The 27,389-nt window shown below is 32.3% G+C and overlaps 1 protein-coding gene across 1 annotated transcript in view; it reads right to left on the bottom strand.

Annotated features, from left to right (window-relative positions):
- Nucleotides 1-26,184, bottom strand: part of LOC118190184 (beta-1,4-glucuronyltransferase 1-like) — a 61,041-nt gene extending 34,857 nt beyond the window's left edge. Inside the window, exons 1-2 of the mRNA XM_035360860.2 lie at nt 26,011-26,184; nt 2,917-4,033 (exon numbers count right to left, since the gene is read on the bottom strand). Of these exons, the coding sequence (XP_035216751.1) occupies nt 2,917-4,020 (1,104 nt within the window). The 5' untranslated portion in view covers nt 4,021-4,033; nt 26,011-26,184. The remainder of the gene's footprint in view (nt 1-2,916; nt 4,034-26,010) is intronic.
- Nucleotides 26,185-27,389: the final 1,205 nt, after the last annotated feature.

The raw sequence follows: 27,389 nt of genomic DNA, 5'->3' as shown, positions 1-27,389 counted from the left end.
GCTAAATAATACCTGTACTGTACGGATCTGTAATTGATGTATAACTGTAACGGATCTTATATGTAACTTTAACCGTATATACCTTTTAGTAATTTGGAGAAAGGCAAGAAAGTTTCCTGGCGGCCGATGAAAAACTATATAAGACAGGAGAGATCATAGGTTCTCAATTTTTAGTTCAAGTCAATTTTTAGTTCAGGGTTTAGTTTACTGCTGTGAGATTTCCTTGCGAGCTTCGCTCTTTGGATGCGCTTTTCTTCAATGCTTTGTGTTTAACGTTAGTAGTTTGAAGTGGTAACAATGGATTGTGCTCTGTACGTCCGAGAAGAGCTGCGCGAGTACTTTTGCTGAAAGTTTCAGAACTTTAGAGTGTTTCATTTGGGAAAATAAATGTTATCAATCTATTATTGGCTAAATGCGCATTCCATTTATTAAGAATCCGTACGCACGTAACAATATATATTTCTTCATGTTTCTGCAAAGATATATTCCACAATACCTGGAATCATAAATGAAAAATGGAAGGGAGTTTTGAAACAAAAATATGATTAATATTTTTAGAGCTATTAAAAATTCTTGAATGTTTTACGTTTTAGAAAAATAATTGCTGAAAATATTTACTGTGCTCTCTATACATATTAACTGATTGCCAATTTTCTTTGTTTAACATATCAGTTTTAATAATAAGTGTCCTTTTACTTTAATTTTCAATATTTTCAACGAATTTTAAAATAATTATTTGATTTGCAGTCCAAAAATAAAAAAAAAGTCTCTATCTTGAACTGATTTCTATTTGCTATCATAGACTTCCTAGTTGTTTCGTATGCTGTTAATTTTCCGAGATATCGCGATTCTTTCTTGGTTCCCGAAGAATATTCGTAATTGTTTTTCTGTTCAAAATTCTAAAGTATTTCAGAGTACTATTTGGAAGCACTATTATTTACGTTTTTCAGTCTGAAATGCAATGTTTCAGTAAAGCTACACGGTGGATCGTTCAAAAAGCTGTTTTATACAGAACTCGTTTCTATATGCAAAATGTTAATATTTAAGCATGATACTTTTTAAAATTAACTTGTATTAGTGATTAAACATTTTCATTGCATTCCATTCAGAATTCTGGGGGTCCATCATGGTTCAATTGGATCAGATCATTGAATATTGGTAGTTCGATCTGGGTTCAAATGCCGATAATTTGGATTTTGGATACATGGCGTTTCTTAATTTTCTTCACGAATCAATATAAGTACAATTTCTTGTGATGTAAATACACCCAGGTTTCCTGTGCGAAATAATTTCTTCTCCCACTCAGACAGTCGTGAGTTTGTTTTAATCAATTAAACAAATAAACATTTTAGGCAAATCTAAGAAAATAAGCTATGGCAAAAATAGACAGCAACAGAACATTTTTTGAATTTAAAGATAAAAAGAGAAAAAAATATGCGTTCATAAACATTAGCCAAGAATTAAATAAAGCCGATAATTCCTGGTCAGTTTGGACATCGACGATCTGCACTATTCTGAAGAAGATGGAAGAAATTAAGAAATTTGATGTGGTCAAAGCACCGTTACTTCCAAGCACCTTCCAAAATTTCTATAAGAAGTTGAGAAACTTGTTGGTGTGGATTAACGAGAAGCAGTTAAAAAGGCGATTAGGTGCTGGAAGCTATCACTTGCGCTAAGGCTAAGAATCTGTACTTGGACCTTCTCCGAAAAACACCAACTGAAGATGAGATGGTAATGAGATTTTTGAGGATGCGGAACGGATTAACTAGATTTTCATTATTTTCAATGAGGAAGTTTGTTTCTAGATACGAAAAATTCGCTATAAGAGCTCAAGTTTGGAACAAATTAAACTCGTGTCTTGATGTTCCCCTGTATGCTGAACGGAGTAAATTTTCTTTACATATAAAATAACGCATGTTACGTCATTAGCTACACCTACACACTACACACCACAGCCCTCTAGCGGCATTTTAGGTATACAAGACGTAATAAACGAATCCGACGGAAAGATTTCAGTAGTGTTAGTAAAAACCTCTGAAGGCACTTTCAAAAGAGGGATCAGCTAAATTTATTTGCTTCTAATGAATGATTGAATTTCCATTTGCATTGATTGTAATAGTGTATTTGCATCTCTATTTATGTTTATATATTTTTTATGTATTCGACTTTATTCACCCTTATAACCGGCAAGGCCGCATAAATACGGCCTAGAATATTTTTGTTATATCTATAAGAACGTATATATACGTGTATATTGAAATATGTCAAAGAAATTAAGGCAATATATTAAAAGTACACAAATCCAGGTATAAAATACCAGGATAATTTTTACATTAAAATCAAGGAAATAATTTTTTCTCATAGTAGTTTTGGGAAATTTTGTGATTTCTTAGCGAAAACCCTGACCAGTCAGACGTTTAATTCCCTTATTTGCTTAAAAAAGTGTATTTCCTTGTCAATTGTACCAATGTTGAAATCTTGCTACATAAAATTGTAAAATTGAAATTGAGATTTTAACACGGGGTGTATGTATGTTTCGTCATTAGCTACACCTATGCAACACAGCCCTGCCTCATTCTAGGCTAGAAATTAAAAGGTGTTCTTTCCCAAATGGGTTGGATATTTGCAGAAAGTATTACTTTGTATTTGTATTACGCTATATTTAAATTAGTGTAAATTCATTATAATGATCAGTAATAAAATTTCATCCTTCAAAAATGTGTATAAAAGGCGGTGCGTCGTATACACCGGCAAATACTGTAATTGAAATTTGTGTCACAAAACATTTTTTGTTTTAAACCCGTTATAAAAAGTAAAATTCTGAAAATATTTGATATATTTTAAATGCATGATGTAAAATTTGTTAATAACATGCAGTCTTATATATATTGAAAAGTAGTGAAATTTGAAACTTACTTGGGTATTTCTGGTAAAACCATATCCGATGAATCTCTCATCATGTAGAGGCACATTTGCTCTAGCTACATAAAAGGGTTCGTAAAAAAATTCATAATTGCTTATTTTGTAAGCAGCTTCAAGTTTATTAGAATCAGGTATTCGCTCCCAGCGCGAATGATTTGTGGCATATTGATTATGGATAAATACTTTGGCATGGAACGGTCTGCTTTGCTTCATTTGTATTCTATCTAAGAGCTCTGTCTTAGACTGGGGAACTGGAAGTCTTTCAGGCATCTCGTACGTAGGCACCACATATACGCATTTGGGACAGTTCTTGGCGTGAGGTGAAGAACCCAGGAAGACATTGAGCTGCTCAGCGAGTTTTGCTACGGGCATGATATCAATGTCCGTCAGGAAGTGATAAGCAGTCCTTACCCCACGCCGTGCGACGTTTCTCAGATGATTTTGAGGATGAAGTGCCTGTTGCCACCAGCGTCGAAAAGTACTAGTTCTGTACCGTAATAACAAAGGTAGAGCTTCATTACTTCTAGCACATGAAGGTATAGCTTGATGATCATGAGAATGTCCAAATATAGAATCCTCCGATGGTGCCATATCGCGATGGTATAAAAAATGGAATGTAGCATTCGTGCGTATAACTTGCGAACACAGTCTTAAATATGCGATGTAGACTTTGGCTATATAAAAGTCTACGCCTGGAACAAAGACTGCTACAGACATAGGCGCTCTCCAGGCATCGGCGACTTCCAGCAAAAGGTGCAACCTGTCCACAGAACATTGTGTAGCTAGGGTCACATATGCAGATTCTGAGTAACTGCTGTACCCATTGCCAATTACAACAGAGTCGTGTATGATGTAAGTACGCCTACTGTCTGTTCTGGAAGACGACTGGTTAAAGTTGAAGACAAAGCTGGACAGCAGGTTACCTATCAAAAGAACTCCATCTTGCTCGGCAGGAATAAACTTGGTGATGCTTTTATTTTTCGTGCTACGAGATATTAAAATCATAGCAAGCAAGTTGCAGAGGGTAAATAAAGCAACTGCTGTAATGTAGACGAACAAAGATGAACGGCTGCATGCTGGGCGGCAACGATGCCGCATAATGGGCGAACACCTGAAAAATATTATAAAAGAAATGAGAGGGATTTAAAGATAAAAAAACATAAAAATAAAATGGATGTAAAAATCAGAGAAATGCAATCTTAGTAATTACCGCGTATTTACGAATATAAGCCGAGAGATAAGGTTTTGTTGCAAAAATTCAGTCAGAATTGAAAAACCCCATGGATAAGCCAAATCTAAGATTGAATTCCAACTAATAAATTATAAATTTCATTGGAAAAATAGTTCAGAAGTGAACATCCGATCTTTAAAAAAATGTTGTTTTATCAATGTTATGGTCGAAACTGAAAATGATATTATTCTACACAGCAGATACCGATTATCTTAACTGTGAAATGGAGAACGATGCCATTCACATGGGCTTGATCGTAAAAGACAAGGACATCAGAAAATTATAATTTGGCAAACTCAAAAATTTCGACAATTTTTTAGTCAAATACTGACGTTGCAAAATTCAATGAATATATATAAGAATTAAATAAAACTAAACCTCTTTTCAATTAATTTCAATTTTTAATATTTTTAAGTTAATCAGTTTTATAACGGAATTATTCATAACTAATTCTAAACTCGTATATCTAAATTTCCAGCTGCAAAAAAATTGCTAAAATTTCCCGGCTTATACACAGAAATATACGGTAATTCGTAAAAAGAATGATGAAGTTAATTAATATAAATTAAATTATACAAATAATTTTATTGCACTGAAAAAATAATAAGTTTTTAAGAAAATTATTATAGAGACATGGAAGTTAGCAACGTCTATAGCAACGAACTAATCATTTTGCTTTTCGCACCGCATTACGTTACACTGCGCTACCTTAGCATTATCAGATTCTCTGACTATCAAATTGCCAGCTCTAACAGTTGCTGCTAGGTGTGTTGTAGAAACCTTTTATTGGCGTGGATGGTCAATTCTTAGAGAACTTCTAATCTTAAAATAAAAGTCATTAATTTGTCTAAACAATTAGAGCAATTTTTTGCAGTATGACTATTATCTGTTCGCAGACTTTATTAGAACAAGAATCAAAAGAATGATCATACTTCTTTATAATCTGAATGTCTGAGACATCTATATTTGAATTTTTCCATTTTCACATCATGTAACGGTATGTCAAATTGCCAAAACTTTAACCATGCTCGCCATACTTTAATCATGACAGCTGTTGCCAAACTTGCGTCACCAGTCAGAAGTTTACTTTCTAGAAAGCTACAAATTCGAAATCAGTTGCTAACCTCGAAGTAGAGATTTTTAATTTATCTTTAAAACTATAAACGTAATTTGCATATATAGTGTAAGAGACTGAGTAACTTAAGCAGAATTTTCTTATTGCTGAATAATGTTTTTGTTCTTTCAGTTCTTAATGATATTCAATGGAAATACGAGTACTCGTCATTTCCTAAATGTTAATATCTGTTAACCGTCATCTATTGAAAAAGTTTAATGCACAGACTAAATTAAAAAAACATGAAATGAAAATAATTCTTTCTTAATTCATAAATACCTATTTGTTGTATAATAACATTCATTTCTTCTATAACACACTCCCTTAATAAAAGAGAATATATTATACAGCAAAATTGTATTACTTTATCACTATATTTAGAATAAAAGGTTAGAATACTGTGTTAAAGATATCAAATAAAACTACAATAAGTATCCTTTATTAAACTTGCAGTTTTTTTAAGCAAAGAATATCAAGATTTTAATAATGTGTAATAATTTTAATAACCAAGATTTTAATAATGTATAATAATTTTAATAATCAAGATTTTAATAATGTGTAATAATTTTAATAATCAAGATTTTAATAATGTGTAATAATTTTAATAACCAAGATTTTAATAATGTGTAATAATTTTAATAATCAAGATTTTAATAAGACTGTAATCTTATTTCTATCAGAAATGAATTTACTTGTCGAAATAATCAAACATAAGGGGGAAGCTTTGATAAATAATAATTTGATAAATTAATTATGAAATTATTAAAATGGATAAGTCATGAGCTATTAAAATCAAACAAAAGTAGTATTGAAAATCATACTATGGAGCAAGCATAGTGATATTTGCTTGCACTGAAAAATATTTCCCTTTTAAATTAAAACAAACATAATGTAATCTAATCTAATAATTTAAAACAATCATAATCATCACGGGCCAATCTGCCGTAGAAGCTTTTGTTATTCCAAAGTATAAAGTGTTTTCATAAATTCTGAAGTAAGGAATTCATGAATAAGAAATTAAAATAATCATGTTACATAATATAGAATGTTAAAATAAAACGCTATTCAGTCACTTTATATAAAATATTTAACATATAAAACTACTATAAACAAAACCTTAAAGAGTATAGTCTATATCCTCTTCCCAAGAAAAAAAAAATCTTTACTATTTAATCTTTTATAATTTTTCGATAACCTTTAGAAAACGGCAACTTAGGGCTGTATTAAAATCTCTGTAGATATATTAATATGCAAAATGAAATTTAAAAATAAATATGTAAAGTATCAAATAAAATACACTTTATTAAATTATTACAGATTTATAGCAACGCAATTCTTAAAATTTTTAACCATAAATAGCTGAACAGTAAATGATTCTCTACAGGGAAAAATATGATATTAAAAGTTTTATCTTAATACGAGTTCATGACCTTTGGAATTATGAAATATATCATGAAATATCTCAACAAAAAGTAATCAGGACAGCAGAAAGGTGTGGTTTTCTCCTTAGGCAGATAACTCTCAAGCGTTTTCTAAAATCAGCTAATTAAAAGTTAATCAAATATTAAATTATCTTTATCCGAGAATAGATACGTGAGGAAATTACAATAAATTACAATAGATTATAAGGCAGATCTATGTTCATGGCAAACGATTTCTTTAAATTTACTAAAAGTTTTTTTAGAGGCATATAATTCCCATTAATATAATTTTTTCATAAAAAAGGAAGAAGGAAGATGTTTCATGAACTCAGATTCAGGTTTAATATTTTTAACACTTTGGTGAATGTGGACAGATGACAGAGTTTTCTAAATTTAATTCCATTAGAGTCATGGTCGGATGACATTGAGAAATGGCATTCATTCACTGCTAAAATGTAGGTCTGTTTAGAAAACTAGATATAAGCTATTAATTATAATTTTTGTTCAATTTTTTCAACCCTTTCAAAACATTTGTTCAAACTGACCGTTCACAGAATTATAAAACGGAAAGGAGAATGACATAAAAACTAACTCCATATATCATGCGAGGCTGCCGACAGTTTGTCATCCGATCTCGTGAACGCTCACCGCTTCGTGATCACACGGGCGTGACCGACTCTATGCCCATCACGCATCACAGACCCATGGACAATGAACGGAGGACAGCGATCGTCCATCATTCTTAGTTTCCTCTTTTAGGACCGTAAAAAATCTCAAACTATATATATACGCACACAAAACACGAGGGTACTTGATTTACCTTCAGTTTGTATTGATCTAGGACTCCCGCATGACAGTGCTCCCACTGAGGGTGTGTAATTGGTGAAAACATGAATGGTGACACATTTAACTCTTACGTCAGGGCAGGTTATCGCTATGCGTTTAGCCACAGTTTCCTAACTACATTTATGTTTCGCATTAAGGTGCGTCATTCGCTTTAAAAATCATTATTGCAATAGGAAGAATGATTTTTCAGTGTCATTTACACCTTAGGTACGTTTCACTATAAAAATAAGATAATGTAATGTACACATGTAAGAATAATAAAAATACCAAATAAGTAAGAATAAGTAGACTTATTATATCTGATCATATATGAAGCAGATGACTTAATCACGGTCCAGAAATGTCCAGAAATGCTACCTGTTCAAGGGCTGTATGTCGGAGGACTTCATAAGGCAAATCAGCCCTAATGAGGTTAGATATGGAGAGAGAGAGAGAACGGAGGACGTGGGCACTATCCCCTTACCAAACGGTTAATCAGTATAGAACCACAACCACCACTAACTATAGCACCCCTTCAATATGCATAATGCCACCTGAAAGGTATTCAACGTGCACGACAAGACATACAAAATAACATGTCACAGAGTTACAGATTAAAATTCAAGATACATTACTGGTACATTACTGATGAAAATATGACAGATGCAGAACTGATAAAAGGCTGATATAATACTGGTACTGATATTAATATTGATTAATCCTGATACAGTACTGATTCATTGATATAACACTGATTATTAATACTGATTAAACGGGAATGATTTTGCACAAGTCGATAAATAAATCCATCAAATAATACGTCACAGAGACTCAAAATATTGTGAATTAAAAAATCATAGATCAATGTTCTACTGTTGCATTACTTGTACATTACTAATGAAATATAACTGATACACTACTGATACAAGGCTGATATAATACTGATACAATACTTTACTGATGTAAGACTGTTATATTGCTCATGCATATACAATACTTTACTAATATTAATACTCATACGATACTTTACTGATATTAATACTCATACAATACTTTTACTGGCATTAATACTCATACAATACTGATTAATTGTAAATGGGAATGATTTTTTACAAGTCAGTAAATAAAACCACGAAATAACACGTTACAAAGACTCAAGCTAATGCGAATTAACACATCACATATGCATTATCGACACATTACTGTTATATTACTGATGCAAATATGACTGATACACTACGTATACAGGGCTGATATAATACTGATACTGATACAATACTTTACTCATGTACGAACGTTACATTACTGATACTAATATGCATATACAATATTTAACTGTTACAGTAATGATACAATATTTAACTGGTATTAATACTGATTAATATTAGTACTATACTTTGCTGATGTAAGACTGTTATATTACTGATGCAAATTTGCATATAATCCATACGGAACATACGTTTATGGCAGCAGGAGAATTTACGCTGTCTGACATAAGTCCATGCCCAAGCGCAGACAGTTTGTCCATTAAATTGACAACCTTTGCAATCAGATATCTCTGCTTTATGATAAATTTGCAGAAAGCCTGCCTGTTGGTCAAATAGAAATGGATCCAGTATCCATCTCTGAGTTTTGGTAATATTTCCAGTTGAAAAATATCCATTGAATGATTCGCTCAATCGTCTCAAATGTATTACAATGTAGGGTATAATTGTATTCTTTTCATGTTTCGCAGTAACAGAATCAAACAAGGGAAAGTTTGCTAAATTCCCCTTTTCTACTCGACATATCCAAATTTCTAATTTTGCGATAAATGAAGATAATTTTTCACTAGATATTATTATATTTATACCAAATCCTTGCATTGATAGATTCAATTCATTTAAATGGCTAAATATGTCCGTAAATAAGTAGGCCAGCCTCAGCATTGCATCATCACTCTCAAAATCATTTTTTTAAATAACATTTTTGACTAGTCAGTAATTGAATCAGCCTGCCTGTTGGTACTTGACATCTGAATATGAAGAGCAGATGTCAATGGACAAGTGGTCAGGGGACCCAATATCTATTCAGTAGCAGAACTCAGTACGGCTGAGTCCGCGTTTTGCAAAATATTGCGGAAATGGACCATGGCCAGTGATAAATCGGACGAGCTAAGGGTTGGAAATGTTACGGTTAGTGTCCACATACGCCATGTGATACTGCGTTCGTCGACCGGTTGAGCCCTGGTCCCATTCCTCTTGCCATCGTCCAATGGCTTTCAATCTCAGGCATTTCTTTAGATAAGAAATAGGCCATGGGATATTGACTTGAGTACCTGCATTGCCTGAAGTTACCTCTTTTGCTAGACTGTCTGCAGTTTCATTTCCGTAATGCCCAGCATGGGCTTTGATCCACTTAAGCTGATGAGGGAAGTGCTCTCTTAGATCATGCTGAATGTTTTGGATGATGGGGTCGGACGGTCAGGATTACCCAAAGCGTGCAACGACGATAGACTGTCTGTTTTTCTAACTGCTTTTTAATACCATAAGTGATTAGGTAGCGTAAGGCTTGTGCAATAGCAATCGCTTCACTTTGGAAGACTGAATTTTGAGAGCGCAGTTGACCCTTCCAATGATGTGTAACTATATGATCCCGCAAAACAGCAAAAGCACTGCCTGTGTTTTCGTTAATTTTCGAGCCGTCTGTATAAATTTCCATTTGAGAAGGCAGAGCTGTAGTATTTGGCTGGACTTGGATGCAAATAATAATGCCTTTAAATGATGGATGGGTTAGATATGGAGGAAAACTATGAAAATCTTATGCAGATTTGCCCTTTTAAACTGCCGAATATAGAATGCGAAGAAGCTATCAGCGCTTTTAGTGCTCAGCAACTGGTAAGTTCCAAGCTTATATAATTTTTGACCCGAATAAAAAAAGTCTGAAAGTCAAGATTTACAGAAGGTGTTCAGTAGGTTTTGAGCTTAGCGACAATGTAAAAAATTATTTTCACAGTCTTTTTACAGTTTTTCTTAAACTAAATGTAGCAATTCGTTAAGCATCGAATTCTAGCAGAAAAAAGTGTCTTGCAACAGCTGTCAAACAACTCCTGAATGTTATCCTTCAAATCATCACGCTTTTATAGCATAAAACGGGTAAATACTGCTTCAGTTCGTGTTGAGGTAAAAGACAGGGAAATCACTTAGGTCCAGGTTTATGGAATACGGTGGATAGGGAAAAGGAAAATGAGATTTATAATTGTTTAACAGAAATTTGGGAAAACTTTATCTTGAGGGCTGGAGCTTTGTAATGCAAAAGAACAACTTTTGTACTGAGTTTATAGCGGCATTTTATCATTTTGGATTATCGGAGATGAATCAACATATTGGCCTAATAAACATTCATTATCATAATATTTTATTTTGTGGCATAAAATCTGTACACAATAAATAACTTCCATCCAAAAAAAACTGGTATAAAAGTCTTGGCAATTTTCTGGGTTCTCAGCTTTTATATTTGGGAGATCTACAGTATTCCTCAAACGAGCTTTCTTGTTTCGTTTCTGAGTTACAATGATGATTTAATATTTCATCTACCATTAGTAATGAATAAATATTGCTATTAGCTTTTATCACGGAAAGCAGTTCTCAAGAACAATTAGCAACATATTTCTTCATTTCTGTTATCAGCATTCTGAGTACCATCTGGCACAGATCTTTGACGTCACCAGGTTTTATTGTAGGATTTTCTTCACTGATCAAGCAAGTATGCTCATTTCCATAGAAATCTTGGAAACCGTTGTTCTTTTGTTTTCAATCACGCATTTCTCAATTTCAGCACACATTTTTAGCAGCCATATCTACTTGTGGCCTAGCCTTGAATCATATCTTGAGTGATACATTTCCTGTCTAAACATGGTATTCCATCTTCCACCTTTTGGCGGAACAAAATAAAGTGTATCACCACAGATTGCAACAATGCGTTTGCACATTTGTTGGCATTATGTCTTCTTCTATGAAGAACTTAACGAACATTTTTGATATTTTTTGCATTAACAGATATCAGTAATCGCATAAAGCATCCTGTCAAAACTTAATTAATAATACTCGCTGTGTGCGATTTTAATTTTTATACTTCCAAAGGATGAAGCATTAATCTGAATCTGCTACTTCACTGCACATATCAAGCTTAGGCTTAAAACGCATTACAACGGCCGAACCCCATATCCATTAATAGGAGCACTCTTTAACCCCCATATACAGTACACTTTCGCAAAACAACCGGTGACCAATATATCTCAAAATACGATTAAATAACATGAACGTGAAAGAATCATTAAACTTGAAAATAGTAATGTTCTCTAAGGCAACCATTTCCACAGAAGTCTAAAAACGCTTGAAGTCTAAGAAGGTTTCAGTCTATGCAACTAAGTATACCATTATATTGTTACGAAATGTCCAGGCGCGGTAAGATAGCTTCCCCGCAAAGCAGTTTTAGGGTTGCCATAAAATGGCAAGCTAAGACCGAGTGGCCACATTTGGCGAGAAATCGCCCTTTTGGCGACATTCGGCGACAAAATTGGCGATATGCCATGGACGGATGGAGAATTTTCTGGTTTAGCACAATTCTTACCGGTTTAGCACATAATGTTCTCGAACACAAATCAAAAGCTTTATAAACCCTGCTTGTCCGCAATCAGTGCGAGTGCTTCGTCGAGAGTGCGAATGAGTGTGTCTTGTCTAGAGTGCGAGTGTCTCATCTAGTTAGTTCGTGAGGAGACGATCGAGTTGACAGCCGGCCAGCGAGTGCCGAGTGGGTCGTCGAGTGCACCGAAAGAGTCTCTTAGTTCGTCTTCGAGACAGCGTGTTGAGCTCCGGGAACGACTGAACCGAAGAGTCGGGAGCTGTGCTCTCTGTGTCGAGTGCATCGCGAGTTGCAACGTGGAGTTCCGAGAACGACCAAGCAGAGTCGGGAGCTGTACTCTGGTGCTTTGCAGTGAAGCTGTCTCCACCGTGATAGCTTGACAGTATGAAGGCTGTGTGGCCGATTGTTCCATCCTGTGTATAGCAGATCTTCGACGACTGTAAAACGTGACTTTGGAGCTGTCCTGACAATGCTGGCCAATAAAGTGTGTTTCGGTACTTCATCAAGTGTCGTCATTCACTCCAAATCCATACGAAACCCGTACTAACGTGAAGGAAGAAAATAACGTAACAACCGATATTAAAAAATAAACAATATTCATATGTGTGAGAGGTTCTCAAATAGGGTGGAATTCTCCCTAGGCAGAATTTTACAGTTTCAGGTAAGGGAATATGATCAGTCTTTTATTTAGTAGTTAAGCATTTAGTTTTAGTTAAGGAATATTAAAAAGATATTTTTATTCAAGTTTTGATATTTTCCAATATTTTCTATACTTTTTTATTATTTAATTTGTAGAATAAGTTTTAAAAACTTAAATCTAAATAAATGTATATATTTATTTTTCAAATTTGTGAAGGAGGAATGATTTTCTAACATGCATGAAGCATGTTATGCATGTTAACAAAAGCATGCCTGTTAACAAACAAAGCATGTTAACAAAAGCATGCACGAAGCAAAAAAGTTTGAGAAACTCTAAAATATACACACGCTCCAAGCAATGCAAATTAATCTTAGCAGCTCTGATTCAAGTTTAATTTCAGGACGAATGAGTGTAATGTTTTCGATTAATAGGTTACCAACTATTAAATAATACAATTTAATATTCAATCTTTAAAATTATTATCTGAATGTTTATGCTATTTTATCCACTTCGAAGAATGGCGTTAATTTTACAGTAATATGCAAGATATAAAACATTCTTTTAATTCTCGAATTCGTTCCAAGAAAATGGTGTTTACAAATAACGTAATGAAGTTATTAAAAGGAATAAGAACGAGCAAATATTTTATTACTATATAAACATAGACGTATTAATTTAAAGTATAATAATATGCATGACAATATTTCTAATAGTTAAACAGCCGATAATATCTTGATACATTGTAAATCAAAAAGTTATCAATTAATCTTAATTATGCTGCAAAAACATTAAATAATATATAGACTTGGTGTTAAAACTGGCGGAAATAAGCATAATTGACGAAATGTAAGTTATGACCTTTTAGCAACATAAACTAAAAATTCAGATTGACACTACAGTGAGATTTCGGTTCATGGATTAAGTTAATTCGTGAAGGCTGCTCGAAATATGCGTAAACGAAAACAATCCCCCCCAAAAAAAAATCACTGTAAATTAGATTAATTCTTTCCCGAAGCATAGATGATTGTTTATTTAAACTTTACAACAGCACTCTGCACACAAATTCCTAACACAAAACCAATAGAAATCAATCAATGTATATATGTATTAAAAATGTAAACACAATATTCAAATAAAATAGACGAAAACGTAATTTAATTTTACTGTATCTGTACGAAGCAGAATGAACAGTAATCGAGAAATGATTAGAAAAATATTATTGCTTGGATGTGAAATTCCCTTCCGTAAAATCATGATGTGCATTCAGAGAACAAACTAAATTCAAACTACTTGCAAAGGTCACGCCAAAACATTCCTCTATTACTGTTGAACTTTATACCAGCCTAATACAAGAACCGGCTGATTATAATGAAACAAACACGATCTGATATTTCTTCTATGATTTCTCTCATTTACAGATTCACCTAATCTAATTATTTATGGATGATTTGAGGGCTGGGGAGTAGCACAGAAAACAATACGAAGGGATGAAATTCAAATTACAAAGAAGTAGAAATTCAGATATCTTGTTAGGTATTGTAATGTTAATATTATTGTGTATCTTCATTGGAATGCAGGGGATTTTTAAACAATTATTATTGTGAAAGTTACCTGTATTTTATCCATAATTTTTTCCCATTTGTTTTTTTTTTTTTTTTTGTAACTGCGGCCTTCGAAAATTGCAAAATCCTCAAAGTTTTCCCCCCCACAATTTTCGTACCATAAAAGTAGTAAAAAAAGAGAAAAAATGCGACAGAAAATACGGTAAATATACAGCGATAGCAATAGAATGCAGCAAGTTATACAACGAAATATAAATCTTTTAAGTTTAATTCAATGGGATAATGATAGTAAAACATTTTTTCGAAAACTCAGATTTTTAAAACCATTCGCCGAATATTTTAGCCCGGATCACTACATTTAATGCTAATTTATAACTCTCATAACTTAAAACTGAATATATCAAACAACAGAATCAGACTCGGAGATATATCATTTAAAAGAATTTTGTTCCTATGTCTTTTCGAGATTCATTTTAAACGTACATAACATTTTTAAGTATATATCGTTGTAAAATATTATACTTTAAAACGAATTGAATTATTTGATGAATATTTAATTTCAACACATAGATTTTCTGCGTTCGGTTATCATATAAATTTTTGAAACTTTTTCCAAATTTTAAATGAAATGTATATTTATTTCTTTTGCCACAATCCAATTTTAAAATTCCTGGGTGCGTCTGAAACAGAATTCTTATAGACGCGTATTCTTTTTACCTACACTTAGACGCACTGCCTTCTGAAAGCTAAGGGAAAATAAACCCAAGAAAGAAAAGCATAAAATTCCGTATATGCGTGAGTAATATAGTCATTTAAGGTTTTTACGGTATTCGTACGCTTGAGATTTCTTCAAAACTTTTAAAGTATTGTTTTCACTTAAGTGACATAAAAAAATCAAATTCCAATATTTTGACACTGGTTATTTACTTACAAAACTAAGTATTCTTGAATTGCCTCACCTTTTACTAAATTTATGTAGTTTATTAATGTACTAAGTAACAGACCTCATTATTCTGTTCTACGTGATTTCACGCTTGCACATAAACTAAATAAAGGAAATAATACCAAAGCAATTAAATATAAAAGAAGCAACAGTAAACTAAAATGCGGAAAGTTTCTATAAGTTGTACAATTGTTAACCCTCTAACCGGCAAGGTCGTATATATACGGCCTAGAATATTTTTTGTTATATCTGTAAGAACGTATATAGTATATGTGTGTATTGAAATATATCAAAGAAATAAAGGCAATATATTAAAAATGCACAAATCCAGGTATAAAATACCAGGAGAGATTTTACATTAAAATCAGAAAAATAATTTGTTCCCATAGTAGTTTTGAAAAATTTGTGCTTTCTTAGCGAAAATCTTGGCCGGTTAGAGACTGCAGCTTAATTTTTGTCGTAGCTTGTAAGAACTAAAAACGCACATATAAAAACACACCTCAGCCCTTTCTGTAGTTTAGAGCACTCCCGTGAATGAGCTTTACCGGTTTACTTCCAAAGTCCGTTTGATATTGCTTTATATTATCTCCATATACAAATTATATTTTGAACTGATTTTTTATTTCCTTTTCTACAGAAAATTAAAGTAATCATGCGTCTTTTTAAATGTTGTGCTGTCTTAAATTTATCCTATGTAATTACAAATAAATGTTATAATATCTCCTGTAATGTAATGTCTCCTGACAGGAGACATCTAAATGGTATGAGAGATTTAACGATGTCCTCTCAGACAGGACGTCGTTCAAATTTCAGACAAGACATAATGATATCTCATTAGAGGAGACACTGGAGTGGCACGCAAGACTTACCACTCAGGACATTCGAGTTTCATGCAAGATATAACGATATGCCATTAGATGAGACATCCAAGTGGCATGAAAGACGTATACCTTAGGGGCGCATCCAAATGCAAAGAATCAATGTTACTTAAATCTGAATACATCTGGAACTGGTGAAATTGAAAAATAAAAAACAAAAGATGGCAGAACTTTCAAAATAAGCTTGAAAACCTTACTCTCTGACTTTCTGTTTTCATACATGAATACTTTCAAAACCATTATGTGCTCGATTTTTTGTAAAAAAAAATGAAGCACCTGAAAACCCTATTATTGTACCAAAAATAGCGCGAATATGTAGAAAAGTTTAAAAATAAACCCCGCTCAGAAATTTTCGTGCTCGGAATATGAACAGTGTTGCCACACATCAATTACCTCGCAAATGTAACTGTAATCGTTCTCATCAGGGCAAAGAAGCAAAGCGGGGAATGTTTTAACAATGCGATACGAACCACTAGTTCTTCGTGATTAAAAATATCGCCTCATTAATATACATTTGCTTTCGGGAACCCCACTGACACTGCCATGAGCCAGTTTGGCAATATTTCATTGCTGCAGGTTTTGTACATTGAAATTGAATGCTTAAAAAGGAAAAATGGCTATTATATCAGAGGTGTTACAGAATTATACAAACAATAATAAAACTGTAGTTATTGTTACATATACTATCTGTTAAATATTTCAAGTAAACCTAAAACATTTTCTTCATCAATAGTAATAAAATAATATATGCTTATGAATTTCTCAAAATTATCTTTACAATGTACAAGAAGATTACTTGGGGATTAAAAAGATCTTTGCCAGTTTCGAATTCAGGCATTAGAACTATAACCTGTTGAGCGAAGCTAGAAGTTTTCTTCTCTTCTAGAAAAATTTTTATTATAGATCATGCTGTCATTTTTACGAAATAGTTTCGACGAATGAGACAAAAACGTTATCAGGATGTGAGGAATAATATCAAAGCTAAAGATTCCATTCCTTTTACGAATCTTCTCTTGGAGAGTCCTTCACAAAGGCATCCATTCTCTTTGGGAGATAGCTCTTGCATACTTTGTCATTACAAGAAAAAACAAACAATTTCGTTTAATAATCATCAGGAGAACACAAACTGAAAAGAAATTTTTAATATGAATACAGACTTTTTTTTCCTCCGAATAAAAGAAGAGCCAAAATAATTAATTCATAAAGAAGCCAAGAAAAATAATGAATTCACAGATTAAAAGAAACTAAAACGTAACTAAACTAACGTAACTAAATTAGTTACTTATGCATTTTATATTTTATTATGGCTTTTATATTTTATTACGCAAATCTTTAATAGAGTAATCTGTAATTAAAATTCTTTCGTCAAGCTTTCTTAGATTCTTTCAATGACGGCACTCCGCTCTTTAGGCAGATGCTCTCGCGTGCTTTATAGTATTCAAATAAACTTCTTAAGTTAATCTCCACACACACTTCGAATTTTATGTCATTCTAATGTGTGACATTTTGGCTTTGCAGCTCGAAAGCAAAAAATTCGTATTACTGTTATTTATTCAAGCAATTCAGTGAAACGGACGCTCAGCCGACGAAACGGACTCTTGAATAAATTAATATCTTTTATTAAATAAATGTACAGTTTTCCACGTAATGTTAATTTGCGGTGAAATAATATCACAGCAATTTTTTTTTTTTTTTTTTTTTTTTTTTTTACAAATCTTCAGTAGTCAGATTTTCTATGTGTCTCTCTTTGAAAATAAATTCTTCGACCTTAATCTAGAATTCCAGTCTGTATATTTAAAAAAACAATTGCTGTATTTATTTATTTATTTGCATTTATTTTAAAAATCATGTAATTTTAAAGAGTTAGTAAGAATAATGTAACAATAATTTTTTATTTCAATACTATTTTAATTTTTTTTGTGCATGTCATATATATTCTTGCAGATCAGAAGGTTATGCAAATTAAGGGCAAGCGGAAAAGTGTTTAAAGCTAGACAGGATATTTGTAATTTATGCCTCGTGGCGTAAACGCCCGCAGTGCTGTCTCTGAAAATTTAGAGTCAGTATGTATTTGTCGCAGGTCAGAGTGTCTGACAATAGAATTTGATAAGTGGTTTTAAGTTAGAAAATTGTATTGTTTGAAAGGAACTTTTCCCTTGATAAATGCAATACTTCAAGACAATTCGCTTAGTTTTTATTTTTACATTGCTGTTAATAATGTAATCGATCTTTTTGAGCGTTACATAACTGGAGAATGGGACAAATATCAAGTATTAATATCAAGTACGTCATGATAACCGATATGCAATTACACTTCAGGAAAAGAGTCGTACATAAAATGCTTGTCTGATGACCTTTTAACATTTCGAATTTCGCTTTCACATTTCGATGTGCTTTATTGCGATATGAGTCATTGCTACCGTTTTGCAAATTTACGAAAAACGTGACGAGAACAAAATCAGTCATGGATAATTTAGTATTCCAAGTTATTTCGGTTTTCATGCGCTATTCAACAAAGTAAAAAATGGCGCTATTTCAACTTCATCACATTAAACGGTCTCTTAGATCCACCAGCTCATAAAAATGGTTTTCTAATGTATATTCGAAATTGACAAGGATGCTTTCATCATAAAAAGAGAATTTTAATATAACGATGTTTCGCTCCACTTTTCAAAGATTTGTTGCTTTTGATATCGAATAAAGCATTAGCTGCAGAGCTATACCGTTTGCATATTTCACAAGTGCACATCAGTTTAGCCACTGAGAGAGGGGTTTCGAAAATTGACCAATGAGCTTCTATTGCTCTTGTGATGCTAAATCTTCAAGCCTGTGAGCGTATGTTGTTTACGTTTTAATTTGTATTTGTTTCACAGGTATAAATATATGGCATAATAGTAAAATATCTCGTAGTGCTTTCGTTTTATAAGTTTAATTAATCGCTGACATTTCACTTTCGCGATTTTTATCACGCATTAATATTTGGATTGATGTTCACGGCATATTATCGCTCTTTACATTGAGAAAATGACTCAAGCTACAATTAGCTTGGAATATTGTGCATTTACTAACACCTGTGGATTCAGAGAACTTAAGTGTACACTTTTTTTAATTCTGCTGAGAAGGACTCGAAGTGTTACAATGAATCTAGTGTTTCGTATTTCAGTGCTTGCATTCTTTTGCTTTTTAAAGTGTAAGATTCAGAGTAATATTGCGTATGATATGATTATATCCATTATTAACATTAAAAGTTAATACGCGAGTAAATTGAATATATTCGTTGTGAATAAGATAAATTCGTTCAGTTTGATGAGTACTTCTTGAGTAGACAGTACATGTAAGAGTGAGCAGCTATTAAATGTAAAATTTACCACACTAAATATATACGAATCCAAATTAGTAAATTTTACTTTGAATAAAATTCTGCATTGGTTATTATAACATCTTTATCATATAAACTGCAATAAAAATTACTGACTTCTATTTACATATATAATTGGTATAAATATTTTTCTCATATGCATAGTTTTATGTAAAGATATCACTTGGGCTCAGATGTTATCACATATTTCTTTCTTCACCTTATTTACCACTTATTAAGTAATATTTCACATAGATATTTTTGCGGGGTATCCAGCATATGTTTGTATTTATTTCAAATTCCTTCAACCAGGCAATGAAATCTTCACAATTGCTTATGTTTGATCCAATTTCACAATGAAAAGTTTCAGAAGAAATCGACGATGCTTTAATTATTTTGTTCAGAAAATTGCGTAGCAAAATATTTTCAATTACCTTTCTTAAATTTTAAAGCACGCGAAAGATAATGTGACATGACAGAAATATTACTGGATGCCCGTTGGTCCATCCTAGGAACCACTCCCTCGGTGGCTATACAGATGTGCACTTGTGAAATATGCATACCGTTTAAGGTATTTGAAACTTGACTGCAAAAGTAAGTCCTTGAAATATTGTGATACTGTTTGAAAGCACTAATATGTGCTTTGTTATTGAAGCTTCGCAATATCAAATACCGTCTGAAGACAATAATGGCTGATTGATTATACCAGTTGAACCTATTATGACAATCTCAGAAAGCAGAATTGGACAGAAAATTTATTACGTCATTTGAAAAATGCAACGGAAAACACCTTAAGGTATATTTTATTATGATATGCAAATTGAAATTTAGGAGAAAGTGCAGAATCGCCCACTGCTGGGCGCGTTTTTAAGAATTGCACATACTCGGTATCAATGCACACATCGACCTATTTTCACTTAAAAAAACATCCCAGAATTGCACAAAAATGGCATTGTGCACTCTCTTGACATCCATGTACACATTGACCTATTTTCACTTAAAAAGTCAAAGAAAATTGACAAAAATCCAATTCTTCTTACTCTCGTAAATAGCGCCAAACAAATAAGTGGGCGATTCTGCACTTTAGTCGGAATTTATTATTTTATTATCGCCAAACATTCGAGAACTGTATACCTAGGAAACGGTACTCCTTCCGGGAGGACATTCTAAATACAAATGGCTCTATTTATGTTACAAATGATAAAAAGTCACAGAAACATTCATGCAGCTAGCCCATTCACTGGGATTTCAATCGAAATTAAACTATCAGTATTCAGTGTTCTTGTCCACGCACCCATTGATTTTGATAGAGGAAAACAAAAGACCTAGTAAAAGTATCTCCGTAGTCAAGCTTTAATGTAAGTGAACAACTGTATTCAAACGTTTCTCGGTGCGACTAATAAGTTATTTTATTTTGGAAAAATTCTAAAGCATTATGTTTACAAAAATGGAAGCTATGAATTGTAATATTTTAAAACAATAATTTATTTTACATTTACAATAATTAGCAATTATTTAGAAAGTTATTAATAATTAGGAAAGGAAAACTGATTTTCGTCTGGCTAAAAAATACTAAGACGCTTTTCAACTGAAAGAAAACATTGTTCACAAAAGACTTCAGCGACTTCAAAATATATCAGATATAAATTGAAGAACTGGGTAGAGCTTTAGATTGAATGAGTTGCTTAATAAGTCAAAACACTCGAGTGCTACCCAGCTAAAGGAAGCATTTATGGAGAACATTTTAAGAAAAAAACTGTGATAATTCCACCAAAGGATACGACAAAATACAAGGATATGACATTCATATACGGAAACGTAGGCTAGAGCTATATGTATAAAGAGAGATTTGCCTTAGTGTAAGGCTTTCGGACGGAATCTGGCTTATATTCACGTTTCATACTTCTTTCTTTTCAAGTCTTAATACACATTATTGAAATTTGATGATCTTGGAAGCCTTGGAATCCTTGAAGGATGATCTTGGATGTACCTGTAGCATGAACTACAGGTACAGGTATTTTTAAATGGGTGGGTCACCAGAATTTTATAGGTTGTACAGATATAGTGGCACTGCACTAATTGCGGAGCTCCGCCTAAATTTTATGGGAGTACACCCAAGGGGCGCCCCAAGAGACTCCCACTTCTCTTCCCCTACTACCAACCACTCGACAGAACGTTTGGCTTGCCGTGTATACATACACTATAAACATATAAACACCCATGCCTTCTCTAGTATTCAAACTCATGCCCATCGGTATAGCAGTTAGCGTCGCTAACAACTATACCGCACGGACGGAAGTACAAATTATTGCAGTACAGCAAAGACTCACCTGTACTCCTTTGAAGTACAAACTACTGCATCAGTACACTGACAAATTTCTTAATCAGATGGGAAGTAACATACTCAAAAGTGGGCGAAAAAAAGACATACAGATGACCGTATGCAAATAATGCTAATTATGCACGTCATTGTTTGAAATCAGAAATTCTTAAAACTCTTTTCGACTTGAGAAAGACACGTTTCTACAATTTAAGCACTTTTTATTGAAATTTAATTCGATTTTTATTGAGTTGAAGCTCATAAAGTGGATCATGCTATTTTTCATTTTCGTATACGAGCATTTCAAAAATGTTTCTTGGTTACAAGAATTCCAGCAAAGCATTGAATTTAAAAAAAAAATGGTGTGGCCGTAGAAGGTTCTGGATGAAAATTACCAGCATCATACCACAAAATCATTTCACTAAACCTGGATATAATACTGCCTCAAGTAATACTACAACTAAAGCTGAAGCTTTAATAGATATTAATGAAAGGTCTGACTAACGTTACTTTTATTGAATGGCTTTAAGGAGCTAGAATCCAACCAAAATACCCTTTATGAATATCCCCTTTTCTGATAATAATATTCGTAATATATCCTTTAATCCTTTTGTGAGGTCTTTAAAATCTAAATTTATTATAGATTACAAATAACCTTTAATTAGATCAAAAAACGTTTCATTCATCAAATCCTCTCATACATCCCAGCTCTTAATTTTCATTAGAAATTTGATCTGAAAGCTTTGAGTTGTTTATTAATTTAGAGTTTTCCTGATAAATATTAACACATTTATCCAATTTCCTTCATGGGCATGGTTCAGTTCAGTAATTGTCTCCCTTAATTTGTTATATTAATTGCAATACATTCGGGAAATAATTTTTAATCTTTTGATCAATTTATTAAACGAACTGTGTTTTTCGACAAGCAGCATCCTATGTTACTTTACGTTTCAAGTTGTGGGAATCGGATAATTTTTTCCAGTTTCATTTATTAATTTTACGTCACAAATACAGTAGTTTAGTCGATGTAAATAATATTTACACTAGAAACTTCATTGATTTGATTTAATTAGGAAATGTTTTTTAAACTTCCATTAATCTTCAACGCGAAAAGTAATCAAATATAATTGATTTGCAATAAAATATTTATGCGAAACATTTATGCGTGTAAAAATATGAATACAACTTTTAATGTACACATATCATATTCTTTAAAAATAATTGCTGTATATGAGGCATAGCGGAAAAACTGTATATAAAAAACTTAGTGTACATGATGAACCTTATCAGACTAAAAGGGAAAAAAAAGAAAAGTGTAATAATTCGTCTACCAGTTCCAACTTAAAAATATTTTGGCGAAATTATTAATTGACAGCATTTTAGTAATTGAAGGTGAAAATAAGAGATTTGTTTAATACACGAATAAAAATTACATTTTGAAACGTGCAATATTTGCATATTTTATAGTTTAGAAAAAAAGGTCTGCCTTTTTTTTTTTTTTTTTTTTTTTTTTTTTTACGTAAATTTTAAAGTCATCCGAAGTTAATTCCGTGTTGTAATAATAGCCTAAATCAGCCATTTTCAAACCGTGGGACACCAGAGAAATAAGAGAAAAAAAGATGGTACACAAAGAAACAAATTATTTTTAACTATTAAATTCAAAAATTAAATACCGTAACATCCTTTTTAAGTTTTTTCTTTAACACTCGTAAATTTATGCGATCTGAGCTTTCTTCAAAGTCAATAGCTGCTCATAGACTTAATAATAGCAAAGTAATCCGTTTTTATTTCCACAAATATTCTTTTAGCCATAGACATAACAAAATTTGTCATAAATGAAGTTTTTAAAAGGAAAAATAGAAATGGACTTTTTATTTGTATTTAATGGACTTTTTATTTGTATTTTTTTAAATGTATTTAATAGGAAATAAAAATAATTTCCTACAAAAAGATAATAGTATCTTATTAATGCTTTTAGAGTTGATCAATTTATTAGCATGTGTACACTTTATTTAGTCATCGTTTCCAGGCTCATATTGCTCTAATTTTAATTAGAATAATTTTTTACGTCGATTTGCTGTCTGTAACAGCAGACATTTTGTCTCCTTGTTGCTTTCTGTTCCTTACTTTTCTACGTGATTTGAGAATATCGACGTTTGTTTTTGAAGAGCTCGTAATAATTTGAGCATTTAAATATTTGTGAAAAAATAATAAAACAAATTTAGATTTTTCAAAATATAAAAATAACTAGGATTCACTGAGCTAAAAAGTGATGATTCATAAGTGATGGATCCAGGACAATCTACTAGTACTGAGAAGACTGAAAAGAAAAGAAAAATGTTTTATAGAAAATATAATGAGAGGTACGTATTATTTGGGTTTTCTCGGAATGGACATGAAATGGACTCTTAATCTCAATGTGTTGTCTGCGCTGAACTAGTATCCAATCAAAGTATGAACCCTCAAAAGACATCTTGAATCTAAGCATACGAATTTAAAGGATGAATCTGAAGAATTCTATGCATACGAATTTAAAGGATGAATCTGAAGAATTCTATGCATACGAATTTAAAGGATGAATCTGAAGAATACTTTAAGAGGAAATTATCGGAGTTCAAAAATTGTAAACAAGTAATGAAAGTTTTCGTTACTTCAATAGAAAAAGCTTTGGAAGCTAGTTACCTAGTAAGACAAAGAATTGCCAAAACTGTGCAGGCTCACACTAATGGAGGAAATCGTATATTACCAGCAGCTAAAGATATCGTTTTAACATTATTTAACGAAAAAGCGGCTAACGAACTTAATAATATTCCGCTAACAAATGACACAGCAAGTCGACAAATTCATGAAATGGCAAATTCCATAAAAGAGACACTTATTCAAAAAATAAAACACAGTGAGTATTTCGCATTGCAGTTTCGCAAAAAGTACTGATATAACGAATTCGGTTCAATTATTATTTTACATACGTTTCAAATAAAATAAAAGAATTGCCGAAGAGTATTTATTTTGTGAATCTTCTCATGACTGTAAATGAAATTTTCAAAGTAATTGGTATTTTTTATGTCTGAGAAGGGTATTCCTTGGAATAAATGCATTTCCGTACGCAGTGACGGAGTTCATGATTTAACAGGAAAATATTCCGGGGGTATTTCTGAAGCTCACTCATCGAGAAGCTTTAGTAGCCAAAATAATCCCCGAAACCCTGAAACTTGCTTTGAATAATATTCGCATTTCTCAAGAACGTAGTACTTGAGACGTATATTCAAGACGTTTATTTAGCAGACGAAATATATCCATAATCTTTCTTTACCGCAATTAATTTCTCGTAGAAAAAAATGATACTAAAATAATCCGTTATATCCGTTAGATGAAGGTAAACGAGTAAAATGTTGTCTTGATTGAAATAGATGGAGCGTTACCTATGAGAGGGTGTGAAATTGATTGGTTGTTGAAAGCAGTGAGATAGATTAAATGATTAGGAAAACATAAGTAATTTGATAGCAGAAACAGAAAAAGAGGTACATAAAATCCATAAGCGATTTTTATTTGAATGCTGTGGCATAAATGGCAGATTTGTGAAAATTGCACACTCTACGCCAATGTTAAAAAAAGGAAATCATTATGTTTTTTTACGTAGACATGCTTAAATACAAAACAATTCTCTTATAACAAAGGAAATAAATTAATTTTTAATTGAGATAACGAAATGTAATGTTTACAGTTCTGGAGTCACAAAATCCTAAATTCCAGGACTTATTTGTAAATTAAACTACCATTCAGGAAAAAAAAAGATCAAACGAATTACAAATTACTCATTAATAATATGATTTCCTTTCAGTGAAATAAACTATCTGCCAATAATTAGCAATTCGTGTATAATTTAAAAATAACCTTCTCATCTGCAGTTTTGTTATCATGTTAAAAAAAGTTTTTGCTAAAATTCATAATACAATCTTATATTTCAAACCGCAAAAATTGTTTTATTTCAACATTGCATTTTCCCTGGCTTTTTAGAAACGCTACAAATACTATCTTGTAGGCGTTTCAACATTCTAATATCATAACTTCACAGAAAAAACGGCTGCATCTTTTTAAGATTTCTCCAAACTCTGAAGGAGGAAAAAACGGTTACATGCAGGATTCTGCATTTCATATCGGAAGTAGACTTACCTGTGTCTTTCGCAGACCTATGTTCTTCGAGTTTGATAGATGCAATTCTGTACTTCTGCATATGTCTTGAAATTACACGTTTTACAGAGCGCTGCAGGTGTAATTTTCAGACGAAATGCTATAGCTTCCAAAGTGAAGCAGAAGGGTAAAATGAGTCGATCTCTCCGTCCCTTGCTTCGATTCCGGGTTTTTTGGAGTAGCATATTTGTGCTAACATCGCTTCGTTTGGCGACTTCTGTTTCCCTTTCATGGCTGTTTTTTCACTCCGTTTCAGCGCTTCATTATTTCGATAAAAAGAAAACTATCTTCTATCTATATATATAAAAAAAAAAAAACTATCATGGTTTCCCAATATATTATGCTTCCTCCCTGTAAATGCACAGACTTGAAATCACTGACTGAAATCACACAGGCTTAAAATGGGCACTGAATATGCATTCTCAGACTGTGTATAGACTTGAAATCACTTTTCTGGGAAATGTTCCAACAAGTTGAAGCAGTAATTTTGAAGAGATCTCATAATAATCATTTATAAATTTATAAATATTTAAGTTACAAACAACGAAGTAGCAAAAATGATATTAAAATGTAATATAATTATAATATATAATAATAATCTGATAACATCTGTTTTAATTTAAGTCAATTAAAAAGGAAGGAATTTTAAAATCAGTGGTAATACAAGCAAGACTTCAGTTTCTACAGCAACAAATTAGTCTTGTCAAATGTATTGACATTTTTCTAAATAAGTTTTATCGCAACTTTTAGCTTCACATTATCGCAATTTTTTGCTTCACATTATGCATTCAGTGAAAGTGAAAATATGAAAACAATTACAAGGCAAATACTATATTTCCTAGCATGTTTTCCCCTCTTTTAACAAATTTTATCTTCCGAAAATTAAGAGGGAAATATTATATAACTTAATTTTCTAAGAACTTGGTTACAGTAAGAACATAACAAAGGAAAAGTAGTCACGAACAAACTACTGGAACTACTCGAACAATCACAATATTATTTCCTTAAATTGAATCTACACTGCAATAATAATACATAGTAATATTAACATTACAATACCTTATATATACTGGACGTTATATAACTGACGTTAGACAGGCTGGACACGTCGCACGCACACATGTGAAACCCAGGGGCACCTCACATGAATGAATCTTGGCTGCTGTTCCCAAGAAGGACAAAAAAAAAACGATGGAGAACGGAGGCGATCGTAAGTTCCGTATTTCAAAAGATCAAGCACATCAGCAATAGGTAAATGCTACCATAAGCTGGACCATAGACCAAAATTATTTATTTTTCCACGACATAGCCTCTTATTTGGCTGCAGTAATTGAAATTTCGTATGTAAATTAGGTTTGACT

This window comes from Stegodyphus dumicola, chromosome 7 (genome assembly GCF_044657685.1).
Source record: "Stegodyphus dumicola isolate Sdum_Otavi_A_Nest chromosome 7, ASM4465768v1".
In the NCBI taxonomy this organism is placed as follows: domain Eukaryota; kingdom Metazoa; phylum Arthropoda; class Arachnida; order Araneae; family Eresidae; genus Stegodyphus; species Stegodyphus dumicola.
This window is presented reverse-complemented; position numbering and strand designations above follow the sequence as displayed.